This window comes from Corvus kubaryi, unplaced genomic scaffold (genome assembly GCF_017639235.1).
Source record: "Corvus kubaryi isolate FWS band 111438036 unplaced genomic scaffold, C.kubaryi_AGA036_p1.0 split3-73, whole genome shotgun sequence".
Classification (NCBI taxonomy): domain Eukaryota; kingdom Metazoa; phylum Chordata; class Aves; order Passeriformes; family Corvidae; genus Corvus; species Corvus kubaryi.
The window spans coordinates 26,450,466-26,465,173 of NW_024582091.1; the positions used below are offsets into that span (position 1 = coordinate 26,450,466).

The 14,708-nt window shown below is 37.3% G+C and overlaps 1 protein-coding gene across 2 annotated transcripts in view; it reads right to left on the bottom strand.

Annotated features, from left to right (window-relative positions):
- REV3L (REV3 like, DNA directed polymerase zeta catalytic subunit) overlaps nt 1–14,708 on the bottom strand; it is a 118,795-nt gene that overhangs the window by 40,916 nt on the left and 63,171 nt on the right. For both annotated transcript variants that reach the window (XM_042016992.1, XM_042016991.1), the window contains exons 7-13: nt 14,383–14,487; nt 13,339–13,423; nt 13,105–13,253; nt 12,682–12,810; nt 9,924–10,161; nt 6,707–6,846; nt 75–4,266 (exon numbers count right to left, since the gene is read on the bottom strand). In XM_042016992.1, coding sequence (XP_041872926.1) covers nt 75–4,266; nt 6,707–6,846; nt 9,924–10,161; nt 12,682–12,810; nt 13,105–13,253; nt 13,339–13,423; nt 14,383–14,487 — 5,038 coding nt within the window. The remainder of the gene's footprint in view (nt 1–74; nt 4,267–6,706; nt 6,847–9,923; nt 10,162–12,681; nt 12,811–13,104; nt 13,254–13,338; nt 13,424–14,382; nt 14,488–14,708) is intronic.

Below are 14,708 nucleotides of genomic sequence, written 5' to 3' on the forward strand. Positions count from 1 at the left end.
ATTGTTTACAGGAAAAAATTAAAATTGAATATAATCACAATCATACGTAGACAGAAATGCATTCAACACAGTACCTTGGCTTTTCTGGGGCATCTGCAGGATTGCTGCAAAATGGCTCCTGATAAACTGTTTCTGCAAGATCATGATCCAGCAAAGTTGCCATGATTTCTTCACGACTGGGTGGGGACATGAGAGGCTTAAGAATGTGAGCAGTACGAGGTGTAAAGCTTCCATTCTTTGATTGTGAGGGAGAACTGGTTGATCTTGGCGAACTATCTGGAGTTGGAGTTAATGCTTCATTGTTTCTTGAAACATGTAATTCTAAATCCTCAGAAGCTGCATCTATAAGCTCACCATCAGGCGATGACAATAAAGATGTAAAAGAGGTATTAACTGAATCAAGTGGTTGACAGGGCTCAAAAGTGGTTTCTTTTCTAATGTGGCTTTGAATCCAGTCTGAGCAGGTTGGCTGAGAAAGGTTAAGAAATCTCTCTTTATTAACTGTATTTCTATTCAATTTGAATTTTTCATTTAAACAGACTTCAGTCTCTTGAGTACAAGAGGTATCGATAAAACTAGATCTAGAAGTAGAAGAATGAATGGTTTTCCTCCATTGACTATGGCAGTGGTTCTCACTATTATCTAGTGAGGTCTTCTCAAAAAGCTCAGGGCTCAGGGAACCAGACTGTATCCATTTATTTGTGCTTGAAGAATGTTGCTTTTCTTCCTCAGATTTTTGGTCATTATGACACAGAAAGTCATTTTCTGTTGTTTGTCCAGAACCAAGATCCTGAACTGCATCACTCAAGAATTTCTGGGGCAAATTTTGATCTGCTGGGACAAACTGGCTTGCAGAATAAAAACTGCAAAATCCACTTTGCCCTATAGTATTAATATCAAAGTTGTAATTGTGGTCTGGAGATAAGCTGTCTTCAAGTGAGTAACAGCTTTCAAAACCAGGGTCTGAAAAAAAAATGGGGCTGTCATCAGATACAGAGTGATCAATGCGACTGGTAATCGGCTGGCTTGCAGACGCCATTTTTGAAAATTTTGCTGTTTTTTCTTTAGGTTTTGTGCTCCTGGGAGCACGAGATTTTCGTGATGATGTAACTGACCGTGACCTTTTGATGGCTTTATTCTGTTCAAGAGGGCATGGTATGCCCTTGCTCAGCTGTGGTTTGTCGGGCAACGGCTCCTGTGCAATACTGGCATTCTGAGCTTTCTGCTGTCTCTTCTGGAGCAACTCTTTCAAAACAGCAAGGCCAGACTGTCCTTCACCAAACGCTGATGGGGCCACTATATTCCTGTTTTTATACTGGGAGATGGGTTTTGGTTGCACTGTTGCTTCTGACGGAGGCCTTTGTTTTGTGGTTTCAGGTTTAAAATGTGACATATCCAAAAGAAATCCTCTCTGGTTTTGATCGCAATTTAACTGTTTCACTGGACTCTTCAAAGACGTTACAAAGCAGTTTTTAGGCAACTGAAGTGGCCCAGGGTTTTCCTCAGATGGCTTAAGAATAGAAGAACAAGGATCAGAACGCTTGGATGCCTCTGGTAAACAAAAAATCTGCTGTTGATTATTGTCTTTACAATGCAAATAGTTAGTGGCATGTAATTGATCCATCTTTGCTGTGTCCAGAGAGTCACGAGTTTCATTTAATTTCCCAGCTGGTGGCAAATATCTGACTTGCAAATTTTTTATCTCTTCCGCTTTTGGGGAAGTCTTACCTTTAGACATGTGCGCATTCTGTATTACGTGAGTTGAGTGATTAGATGGATCAAATATGTTTTGAATGAGAGCAGAATCCTTCATTCTAAATACAGCACTCTGAGTCCTGGACCTTTGAGAGCTCATTTTTGGTACTTCCCTTCCAGATGCCACAGGAGTAGATGCGAAAGATGAATGAGGGTCTTCCCGTGGAGCAGACAAACACTGTGCATCTACAGGCTTATCAATTTCCATCAATGAGTGAAAACAGCCCGATGAATTACCTTGTGCATCAGCTGAAGGGAGCTGTGCTGATGGCAGATATCCAGCTGAATAGCCAGGAAGAGGACTGTCTTTGTGGTTGTGAAGTGGCTGAGAACAGAGAGAGTTGTAAGAAATCTCAGGCAGATCTTGATGTTTCAGCACAAACTTGACTTCTGCAGTAGAGCGACCATTTCCTTTTTCATCTTTAAATACAATGCGTTTTCTTGAGGACGCTTTTTCAGCCGTTTTTTGTTTTGTTCTAGGTTTCTTCTTTCCATCATCTGGTGTTTTATTGGCCTGATTAATTTTTTTCTTTTTCTTGGTAGATACAGTGGGGCTGGCAAATTTCTTTTTACATTTCTTAACCTGAGTTTTTGCTCGACTAGTTTTTCCTACACTAGTATTAACAGTCTTGCTGTTGTAGATATTGGGCCCCCTACTAAATAAAGCTTCTCTGTCCAGGTTGGTCAAAATTTCTTCTGCTTTTGGATCAGTGGGAGACCAGCAGCGAGGTGGAGATGTGTTTACTGGGCTTGTGCTTCTCTCAGAAAGAAAACCTAACTTAGACATAACATCACTATAGTTATAGTCACAGTCTTCAGCTTCAGCGCTGTATGAGGGCGAAGGAGGAGAAAGAATTGTATGAGTCCTTTTTCTGAAAGATAAAGTTCTTTTAATATTTGTACTACCTGTTTTTTGTGGTTTTCCAGCTTTTTTCTTGGTTGACTTATGTTTTGCTTTCCTTTTGTGACTTTTCTTTGGTGTTAGTGGATAAATAGGATATTTGGTTGCAGGAGAGTCAGGAACTTTTGGCCAAAAGTCCTTTAAAGGTGCAAGCTTTTTATATAAATTCATCTTTTCCTCTGTGAGTACTACTCTTTCCTCACTAGAATCTACTTTCCCCAATTTAACAAGCATATTTTTTCTCCCTCTAAATCTATTGATGATAATATATTTAATAATAACAGGTGGCAATTTTTTAGAAAGTTTTCTACGCTTTCTAGACTTCTGAGACCCATCCAAACTTTCAACACTTTCTATCGGTTGAGGTAGATTAATTTTTGAGTTGTGTGCGACAAAGCTCGATTCACTGTCTTCAGTCTCATAATTTACCTTCCGTTTTGTTCGGAGCGTGTACTTATTCCCACACAGTCCAAATGACTGCTCAGTTTCAAGAGATCCATCTGCAAACTGGCAGTCAGTGTAATTAGCAGTACTTGTAGGCATTTTGTTTTCAAAAGCCTCAAGAGGAACTTGAACTAAGTCACTAGGTAAAGCACTATCCTTATCAGGAATGTTACTACAAGCATTACCTTGTGTATAGCAGCTTTCCTTCACGGATGCAACATCATTTACACTTGCAGGCTCCTGACGATTGATAAAACTATGCTTCTTTTTATTCAGTTTCAACCTGGACTGTTTGTTGCCTTGCTGTAATTTATATGTCACAGGAGCTAACTTCTGTGACCGACTGAGACAATTAGAAAGAACAACACTAGGAAAGAACATATAATGTGCTGCTTGTTGACTGAGGCTTGGCTTTTCTGCCTTGTGCTCCTGAAATTCTTCATACCTAATTTTAAGCTTATTAAGGCCACCTTCATCAGTGTTATTTTCAAGTGAATGTACCACAGTTCGACTGCCTCCTGAACAAGATACCAATTCACCATTTTCTGTAGCTGTTGCTGGAAAATAACTATTTATACTTGCACTGCTGGATTTTTCATTTACTTCAGAGGACATTTTACCTTTGGAGTGGCTCATATCAGAAAAGTTATATAAGTTTTTATTCAACATGTTGTCACCAATATGGCGGCCCACATGCATAAAAGAGACATCCTTTTCAGCCTTTCTAATGCTAATGTACTTCCTACTAGGTATTGGTCTGTTCACTGATGAAATATCATCTTCATAGTCAAAAATATTATTTCCACATGAAGGAACTTGGAGAGTATCTTTCTTGTTACTCTCTTTGTGAGAGTTTTCTGCATGGGTACTATTGCTGAATGGAGTTGGGTACTTTGCTGAGTAAGTGCTTTCTTTTGTAAGAGAATGGACTGAAAGTTCAGGTCTTGTTTCTGTGTTTGGTTGTGAGAGGTCTTCTACAAAATCTTCATTATTCAAAACATGGTTAGAAAGGGCACTTGTGTGTTTACACTGAAAAGTAATTTTAGCAGAAGATGGGGGTTCTAGTGTAGCAGCATCTTTGTGAAAGATTGAGGTCTTAACAGACATTTTGCTTGTTGCAATGACGGAGGAGTGAGTTCGAGAACTTTCATTATTCAAAGGATTGTCTGAAATGGAAGACAAGCAATTTTATTCTAGTTTCCCTGTAAGAAAATAACCTAAGCCATTAAAAATTTTAATAGTATTTTTCTGAAAGCCTTCCCATCCAAACAAGAAACAAAACTCTTGCAAATCACATTACATTTATAATCATGACAACTAAAGACCCTGACTACATGAGTCGCTTTATCAAAATCACATCATCAGTACATTTGTCTCAGGCATTTTGCTGGTAATTCCTCAATGGCAGACTTGCATACAATTGTCAAAGATTTCATGCTGACTTTCTGAAAGAAGGCTTCACAATCACTTTCAGATGACTAAATACAAACAGATTGATTTCTAGAAAAGGTTGTACCCTGCTTTGTCCCTGAGAAGTATGTGTACTCATTGGCTCTGAAAAACAAAAAACTTAGCTAAATAACCTTCCTCCTGCAGAAAAGTCATTGCACAGAAAGCTAAAGTAGTATATCTTACAACATGGCAAGGGCTTTGTATGAACTGTGCTGGGCATTAAACATGGGTAGTTTCTGGAACTTTTATAAAGCAGAGCAATACAGCACCCACCCAGGTGTTCATGCAAGAAGCTTGCACCAGTTAGTTAGATCCTGGATTCATATCCATGTATTAATGTTCCCACATAAATCTGAGACCAGCAGGGGCTGTGGTAACTTGTCCTGTGCAGACTCATCACATGGTATGTGATGATTTTCATCTCTCTCAGTGATACTTTCACCACATTCGTTGCAGGATAAGTATGGACAGGGAAGTGGTAACAAATTAACAAGTGTGTGCTCGCTCATAACCTCGCTGAACCACAAGCAACTTGAGAGAGGTTATACCACTGCAAAGAGGCAGCTACCACAGAGCACCTGGCACACAGAATTTGTTCATGTGTCTACCTCTTTAGCTGAAATGTTGAAGGGGGATAGGAGTTATGAAATATGCTGTATGACCTGGAAGCATGTGCTACACACTGATGTACTAGACTGGAGATCCTTTGGGCCTTTACTGTAAATCTCAACCAATTTGGGGATTACCTTATATTCATCCTGCTTCATCTTAGCAATTTATTTGCTGGTCATTGAGAAAAATAAAGGAAGTCCCAATCTGTTTCTAATAACATTTTCTAATGCATACACAGAGTCCCTGATCTGTGAAACACAGCTGGGAGATGCTGCCTATTATTCTTTGAGGGTAGAGTCCACAGAAAGAATGAAGATGATTAACTGAAAACTCAGAAAATGCAAGTTTGGCAGTGTCAACAAACACCTGGAAAATACCTGGCTATTCAGATATAAAAACTGCAAAAATACTTGTCAGTCAGATCATACGAACACAGATTCGTGTGTGGATAGGCATTTTCTAATTTAGAGGACCTGGACTGAGATCTGTTTAGAATTTACTGTATCTTCTATTATAAGAAATCAGTGTAAAAGTTCACAGTAATAAACTTTCTAAGCTGACATTCTGCATGTGACATTTCACATACTTAAAATATGCTAAAATTTAAACAATTATTTAAGATACAGTCTCATTATCCAGCAACATCTCTTATTACAACAAATTAGAAAGTATGGCAAATAAAGAAATCCCAATCCTATATTTGACAAAAGCAAATCATATTAGCAGTACATCAAACCTTGCATTAATCCTACCATTATACCTATAAAAGCAAAGGAAAAAGCAAACTATGTTTTAAACACTGAATACAAAAGAATAGCTGTGGTTGTCTATATAATAAGATCATATAGCTCACTTTCTCAACTGAACATTATAATGTGACATGCAAATTTTCTAATGAAACAAATAATATTATTTATATATTTGCCTAACCTCAAAGTGTGCATTCTGTTGACTAATGCTATTTGACCAAAGACAGCATATTATAAAGATGGCAAAAGATCTCTACAGATTAATTTATTTTTTACAGATTTTGAAAGGCAGTTCCCTCTGCATCAGCTTTGCTGCTGCATAGTTTTAACTATTGCAATCCCAAATGTGAATGTGCAATCTGCAGAATGAAACACAGGCCCAAACAAAGCCTCACTATATTTTAGCATGCGTGGCAAATACTTGCAAAAAATCACCTAAATTTACACAGTAATACCTTTATTATTTACAATTATCCTAGGAGTATAAATGATCCTACAGAATCATTACTTTAAATACCATATTTGTTTTTTTCCATAAAACTAATTAAACTATGTCCTATTTTGGATCATTGATACAATAAGAAAAACAGATTCTGGCCATCCATAGGGCATTGAGATTAAAATACAGTCGTTTTTTAAGGAAGATGTTAAGGATCTGCTTCTGAAATCTGTTGAGAACTTTTCCTTCCAATTGAAACAAGGACTGAAAATGGCCAGCACTTTTGAGAATTAGCAATTTCATGTGAAAATGAACTATGACTCAACTTCTAAAGCTGATTTTCTATTTACTTACCACCATTTTCATCTGCAGTTCCATCTAACTGAGGTATTGAAAGATTAGTTAGGAGCATATTGTTACCACTCCACTCCATTTCTTCCTCTGAAGATGAATCCTCTTCTGTTGAACTTCGATGCATATTTTTGCCAGCTGACCTGGAGGAAAGTGAAGGAACTAATTGATGCACAATACTTCTATTAGAAAACACCATGAGCCACAAGGAACATGAAAATCAATGGGATATGGTGCTATGTAGTTGTATAATCTGGGGGAGCAAAAGGAAACAAACAAAAGTTTTGTCACATTTCTGAGAAATTCAAAATATTATTCAATGTTACTATTTTAAGAGGCAACAGTTGTAGCCAACCATTTTAAACAGCAGCATTCACTAACTTAAGAAGATACAGAGAAGGCATTTAGATGCTTAATTTTAGTTCAATTTTACTGAGATTTTTCATTGCTTCAAAGTGCTTGAAATTTGAAGACTAAACCAACTGTGCAAAATTACTTCAGTTTAGCTGTTAGCAAACAGCTAAACTGAAGTTTTTGTGGTTTTTTTTGTTAAGAAATCTTTATTGTATTATAACAATTATCTCTCTTGGCAGGCTTAACTAAATCACGACCAAACTATGTTTCATTTTACCTCTCACTGAATATTCTGAAGCAGCTGTTGTTAATACTTAAGCTGCTTTAACTAAGTTAACTGTTCTACACTGCCATGTTTACAGTCATAAATTCACTGGGAAAAAAAAAGAAGTGGATCTACAAAGAAAAGCTTCTATGACTTTTTCATGTTTTTAAGGTGGCATGCTTTATATGGGCATGGGGGAAGGAAGAATATAATAGAAAACCACAAAAAACCCAAATCCTTCAGTAGATTATAACTGTACAAGCACTTAGGAATTTGATTTCTTCTTTTTTAAAATAAAGTGTGAGATGGACAAAAATTTTAACAGAAATAAGGTGTTCTGTGGCTACAAGAAAGAAATCCAGATACATATTAAGGAACTGAGCTTTGGGGTTTTTTAATTTGTCTGTTGTTTGTTTAAGTTTGTGTAATACCTTAAAAGGCATAAATACAAGGAAAATCCAAAATAACCTAAATACAGTTTACTTTTGCAGAACTCTTTTATGACTGGAGTTAGACCAGCATGAATTATATGTATGGTACCAGCCCAGACATCTGAATGTCAGCACTGAGCTAATTTAGATCGGGACAGATTTGTTAGTTCAAAAACAATAGGCTCAAATGTAACCACAATTTCCACTCAGGTCTGGAAGCACGACTTGGAAAATCAAGTAACAAACACAACTAGGTACACTCTCCATGATCTAAGTGAGCTTAGTTGTCCCTCTTCTATGTTTCCAAAACATGGAAAAGTACAGCACAAAGCAATCAGCTCTATATGCAAATTAGTATCAAACTGGGGATGTTTCTTCCAACCTGAATTATGCTGTAATCCCAGGTAAATCTTTGTCAACTTCAGTAAACCAGATCAGACTGGAGATGACTTCTGCAGGTAGCTTGGATTTCTCCTCATTCAGGCCCATCAGTTTGGATTCCAGGAAAATTTGTCTAACACACATGAGACCACCATACATGAACTGGTCTAGGTCTTGGTGGGCTTTTTTATTCCTGATGGGCTTTTTTCTTCAGTTCAGTACAAATCTAACCCAAGCCATTTAATTCACTCAATAGAGTGTGGTTACTCCTCATTAGCTCAATAGATTTTCTGAGATAACGAAGATTGGTGAATACTCACTAACAGAAAAACCATAGTATGGATATGGTAGGATGCATTAGGAAGCCATACAGATGGAATGAGCCTGAGCAGAGTAAATCATGAGAGATCTATCATCAGACTCAAACTGGTTCTTTACGCATGAGCAGAATCATGCAGGGGGCAAAGATACCCATGCTTGTGTCTGAAATCAGTCCAAATTCTGTAGAGAGCTCAGTGAAACAGAACTTGCAATTCCCTCTGAACACAAGTTCACTCCCTCTGGAAGCACATGGTATGCACATTTTCCCTTGTGCTTTCTGTCTGGGGTTAAGGTGTAGGCATATGTGAGCAAGATATTAGTGAGACAGCTCATCAAGTCACTTGAGTTTTTAAATAGGATTCTGTACTGCATGAAAGCAGTTAATTGCTTCAGGATCCTACCTGACTCCTCAAGTTGTACAGTCAAGCTCATACAGAGCTGTGCCTGAGCTAATGAACTCTGCAAGATACAGGTTTTCACAGAAACTACCACTAAACTGAAGTTTGATGTTATGTGTTTTGGATGGAAATTTCAACTTTTCAGACTACTGTGAAGGAAAAAACATAGAAAATCAAAGGTCAGATAGGAAAATTAGCTTTAGAGATCAATTATCTCTAGAACCAGGAGACTAATGAACTAACTTCTGGTTCTGTTACAACTTTTATGTGTCTTTGGGAAAAAAAAATAAGTATTTCTATACCTCTCTGGTTCTCTGAAACACAGTATCATGACAATTTCTGATGTAGGAAAAAACCCCAAATGTAAAAATGTTATGTCTGTGAAGTTTCTCGTATTTCAAACAGAATTATAAATATCAGAAGGTGTGCCATAAGCAGGGGTCAAGAGAAACTGGATATAGCTGCTTTCAATGCCTGTCAGTGCAGACTGTACAAAAGGTCATTACAACCTGAGACGGTGTTCCAAGAATCTTGGCCTTAAAAATATTGAAGTTGCTGACCTTTAGCAGTTGAGCAGAGTGAGCAACATTCATGTTTTGATTTTAACTTTGAGCATGGAAACAAATGGGTGTTTTTTCCTCAGGTTGCTTGGTTAGTCTTTATATGAATATTTCTTAAATATTGACTTTAGTAAAAGATGTACAAGATACACCTTAACATTTGTACTACATCCAAGGTGTGACCTTATAAGCAAACTACCACTGAAGGTTTTCTTGTATTTGGACTTGTTGAACAAAAAGCCTACTTAATTTTTCCTCAAAGAGAAAACTAGAAGCTTGTGTTTGGCTAAACCTAAACACTCAATCTTTATTTCCAGATAACACTCATGATTCACATCATCATCTAAGCAGCTTGCATTCCAAGATCTGCACAGATTTTTCCATGTTGTCAACAGAGACCTCTCTACATCCCATTGGGCTCATAGCATACTTGAAAACAAGGTGGGAGGAAGGAAAGATCTGTCAGAAAAAAAAAAAACCAAAACCATCTTAAGAAAAGAAAATATATACCTTCTTTTTGGCCCAGGCTCTTCCATGCTACTGTCCCACCTCTGGGACATTAGCAAGCTAAGTTCCATTTCTTCTTTCTCACACTGTGGCTCATTTTCTTCATCATCACTGTTCTGAGAATTTCGCCAGCTTCCAAGAGAACGATGGTGAGAGAGTGTTTTTTGATGTCCCATCTGATATCCATCATTCTCCAATCCAGCCAACAGATCAATCATGGCCTCATCAGCACTACTGCCCACTGCAGAAAAAGCCCATACAAGTAGAATCTATATTTTGTTCTACTTGTAAATGACTAGTTACAGTCTACCAGTAAAAAACAAAACCAACCAAACCAAACAAAAAAAGCCCCATACCACTTAAAAATCTACTAGTTTGTTACTGTCTAAGGCAAGGCATGCTACAGAAACAGAGCCTATTTGTATCTTATGTTTTCAAATTTTATGATTTATCTTTTCTAGCTCTGTATTTAAAACTTTGACAACTTTCTGGATTTCTGCCCTACTCTTTTGATTGTACCAGATTTAGTGGACGCAATTCTCTCTCCACTCTCCTATTACCTCTCCTCACGTTCAGTAAAGCTTCACTCTCCCCTTTAATTTAAGCATGAGTGCCAGCTTCTGAAGCATCACTGTCTTCTCTTGCTCAACAGCTGCATTAGCTTTGTTAGGCACTTCTTTCTCTATCACCTGAGGACTTTCAATCACTGCATCTTGTCAAAAGGGATGCTGATTTTGACCAACTATTCCTCCTTCTGTTCTTTACTATAATGCTCAACTTTGGTTCCCTTTTCATGTCACTATAAGCTGTTCTATTCCAAGGTTTCTCTAAACATTGAAAGTTTACCTGATTTCAGTCCTCTCCTTAATTTTATTTTCTTTTATGTGACACAAGCTTACAAGCTTACAGTAATTAATGCACTTCCCTTCTCATTTTTTACTTTTGTTTCTTAAAAATTCTTCCAAGTCACAGATTTTTCTCACTCTCTTCCTACTTACCTATCATCTGACCTCATAACCAATTTATGACCTCCAGTCTACCAGGCATCTTTGTTACTTCTCTCTCCTTCTCTGGCTGAAGAACTACAATCTCTACTTCCTTTCCTCGGAAAGCATGATATAATTAAAATGATCTTGAGAATTATATAAAATAGATCTCAACATTGGTGAGAAAGGCATTTTTTATATTTTGCAAAGGCTTCACAAGACCCCATGCAACCCTTTACAATAGAAACCATCCCCTTTTACAGAGTTCTGAATTAACCCATTTTCAATTACACTTTCTGTTCTTGGCTCCTTTGCCCTTTGTGAGGCCCATCATTAAACTCCAACCTCTACTTCATGTTAATATGAACCTTGGGGTATAATTCACAGTGAATAGCAGAATTCATGTGGTTCACAGTCCCTGTGGCACTACAACTCAACAGAGGAATAATAAAGACTAGTGCAGGCTATGAAGGAGCATAAGAGACCCAAATATGCAGCATGTCACTCATAGTCACACAAGACACCAGAAATTAGTAGCTGTATTACAAGAAGGGAGGACAGGAAAAAAAGGCAAAAAAAAGAGCATATAATCTCTATTTGATTCTTTAGTCAATGGAAAAAAACAGACCATTTCAACACTTCAATTTGGTTGAGCAATTCAAATGTACAGGCATAAGGCATACCCTACATATTATTTTAGCCACTTTTTATCCTCTCAGGTTTGCTCATGTTTCCCAGCTCCCACAGAATTTCTTATAGTTCTTTCAGTAAATCCAAATCCTTGCCTATTAAACTCCTATAATCAAAATCTTGCCTATTCTCTACAAAATAAAACAGCACTACAGTCTTAATCTAACTTTATCCACTCCTGCTTTCTTAGCAAGAAAAGATTTCAATTGCATTTTGGATGGATATTGTACTACCCGCAGACATATACTGTTGTCCAAGCATACATCCACACCCTATAAGTATCAAAGAAATGGAGGCTACTATGGGTTTTAGATACTTCTCCCTGCCCCACACCACGTGGTTCATATTAACATTATACATTATGTTTACCAAAGAACACAGACAGAGACATACCATGAGCTATGTGCTTTTCATCTTCTCTAGAGTATTTGAACTATTTCTACCTCACGTAGCTTTTAATACAAGTTCTTTTATTGTTGTTTCCCCCTTGTGCCACTCACAATTTTACTTCCATGGTTTTTCTCCTCCTCTTAAACATTTTGCTTCCTGCTTCTTTGCCTCCAGCCATTCTTTGTATCTACAAATTTTGGGAAATGCTCTGCTGCAACTTGCCTCTCATTATCAACCTACTATTGCGCAGTATCTCCAGACAGCTGAACGTCTGAAGACAGATGATATGCATGTTTTCTACCTTAACTGTATGAAAGATGCAGTCAGTAACTGCAAGAGTATCATGGGTAGACAGTCAAAATCATCTTCATTCAGATAGTTTTAGCCTTTTAGACCTAGGAGCATAAGGAAGAGCAACACCCACAAGAGACTGCATTGAGCTGACCTGGCAAGAGGACAGGGCTTACTGAACCAGTCAAACACAGGCAGCCTCTACAAATACAGTCCTGGTGACATTTCTTAGAAAACACAGGGTGTGTTTTGGTGGTGGTAGGGTATGTGTGTGCACGAAGTCTTAATCTGTTCGAAAAACTCCTTGAGATCAACTACTTTCTTTCATGATAGGTAGCCTAAGGGAACACAAAGACTGTGGAACAATAATAGTCTGGAGGAAAACACATTCTGGTCATACTCACTAAAAACTGTAGTCTGATTCAGTCTTTGAGACAAAGGCTGAAAGCTCTGACTATTCTCCACAATGTTTAAAATTGCTTCTTCATTAATAAGTGCTTCCTCTTCTTTATCAGTATGCATCCTATTGGAGTCTTTAAAAGAAAAAAGAAAAAAAGAGAAAGCATAAAAATTCAGAGTCAAGACCGATACATTATGAAAGCAAACCACTTTAGATTGGATTTTACTATCCAAGTATATTTCCATTATTTGCTGTGGCAATTTTAGAAAGGCTTACTCTAACAATAATAAAAATAAAAGCAAAGCTACTCTTTGGTTTTTCATAACTAACGATCACAACTTCCTTGGCTTACTTCTGCTTTTAGTATAAACAGTCAAACCATGACATAGATTTATGCCTAAACAATTAGGATATTAAAAAAACTCACCTTTGCTCATCTTTTTATCGTCATGCACTTCTACTGTATTAGCTGGTGTACATGGAAAGGCTTCAGGAGAAAGTACCTCAGAATGTAGTGTTAGCTCAGCAGAGAACTCCTCTGATCCATTACTGTAGTCCAATGATCCTGACAACGTTCTAGTTAATTGAAAAGCAAGTTTTAAATGCATATTTAAGGTTTGCATAGAATACTATATTTTATGACAAATGGCTAAACACTTACACAGAGAAGTCATTTTGCTTGAGAATTTCTTTAAGTCTCTTCTGAAAAAATTTTTCACTCTCTGTTGCTGGCACAAATCCACGGTCTTTAAAATTTGAAAAATATTTGTTATTCAGTTTTACTTTGACCTCTCAACACAGAGAGCAGCTAAAATTACTGATTTTATTAGGAAAAGGCTCGAAGTCAAAGTGCCTGCTAATTTTTAGTGCCAAATCTGACGGCTGACTTTCAAAGTGCATTAAAAAACTTTAAAATACTTCACATACTCCCACTGATCTCATTTGCAACTGTGAGTATCAAGAGTATCAACAGCATTTACAAATCACGATGCAATTACACCAAGGTGAGCATCCAAGAAAAATCAGTGAACAATTTTGAGAAGTCTGGCTTATGCAGCCTAACATTACACAGAAACACAGGAAAAAAGTCAATCAGAAAGTAGTCTGTCTTAGCCAGGAACCTGCCTCTTTCCTTCTTGCAAGCCTCTGTCTTACTTGCCAAATATCATTCATACTTTAAAAGAAATATGGCCTAGGCTCCGCAGAGAATAGCCTGTTCATTATGCAATTAGGTTGCAGAGCACAGTCTTCACTGTGTAATGAATTTTACATAAAAATACAGGGATTTGTCTATCCTATTAGAATTCTAATCTAATATCACCTTAGCGATAATTCCGCAGAAATTAAATGGGACTGCCCTTGTGCATAAACCACAATGGAAAGCTTCAAGATAAAAGAGATTTAGTTTTGTTGGTATTTAAATGTTTTCCATCACAAAGCATGCAATCTTAACTGCCATTATCATTCATTCTGTCTAGAATGTTCTGCAGATAGCTAAATCACGATGTTGTTAGGCAAGGTTAAGTGTCTTGCTTTCAAAATTGGCAAACACATACTGGACCATCAGTAAACCTGGAAGCAAAAAAAACCAGTACATCTAAAAAACCCTCAAACTTGATACACCAATTTAAATTCTGTCCTCTTGCTTGCTTCTCATTCAATGTTTTGGATTAACAGCTGCACAAATTTTTATGGTTTTTTTTACCTTGTGACTCAGGTGGCTTAATCTGAGAAGATTCACATTTCTGTCTCCGTCGCTGCTTTTCATCCTCCCATATAGCTTGCAAACCAGGGTTCCTGCCAATCTGGGCTGAAATATGCAATCATACATGAAGGGAAGTCTGCCCAAGTGACAAAGCATTCTTTCCCCAAATTGGATTCTGACACTCTTCTTCACCTCTTTGTCATTCTAGCCTGTTATTTTTTAAGTGTCATTCTGGCCTTACTCTAAGATTTGGTATTATGTAAAAGTTAAGGCATAACTTCATTTCTTTTCTAGATCTCCTATTTGTAATCTAGACCTTCAGCTTT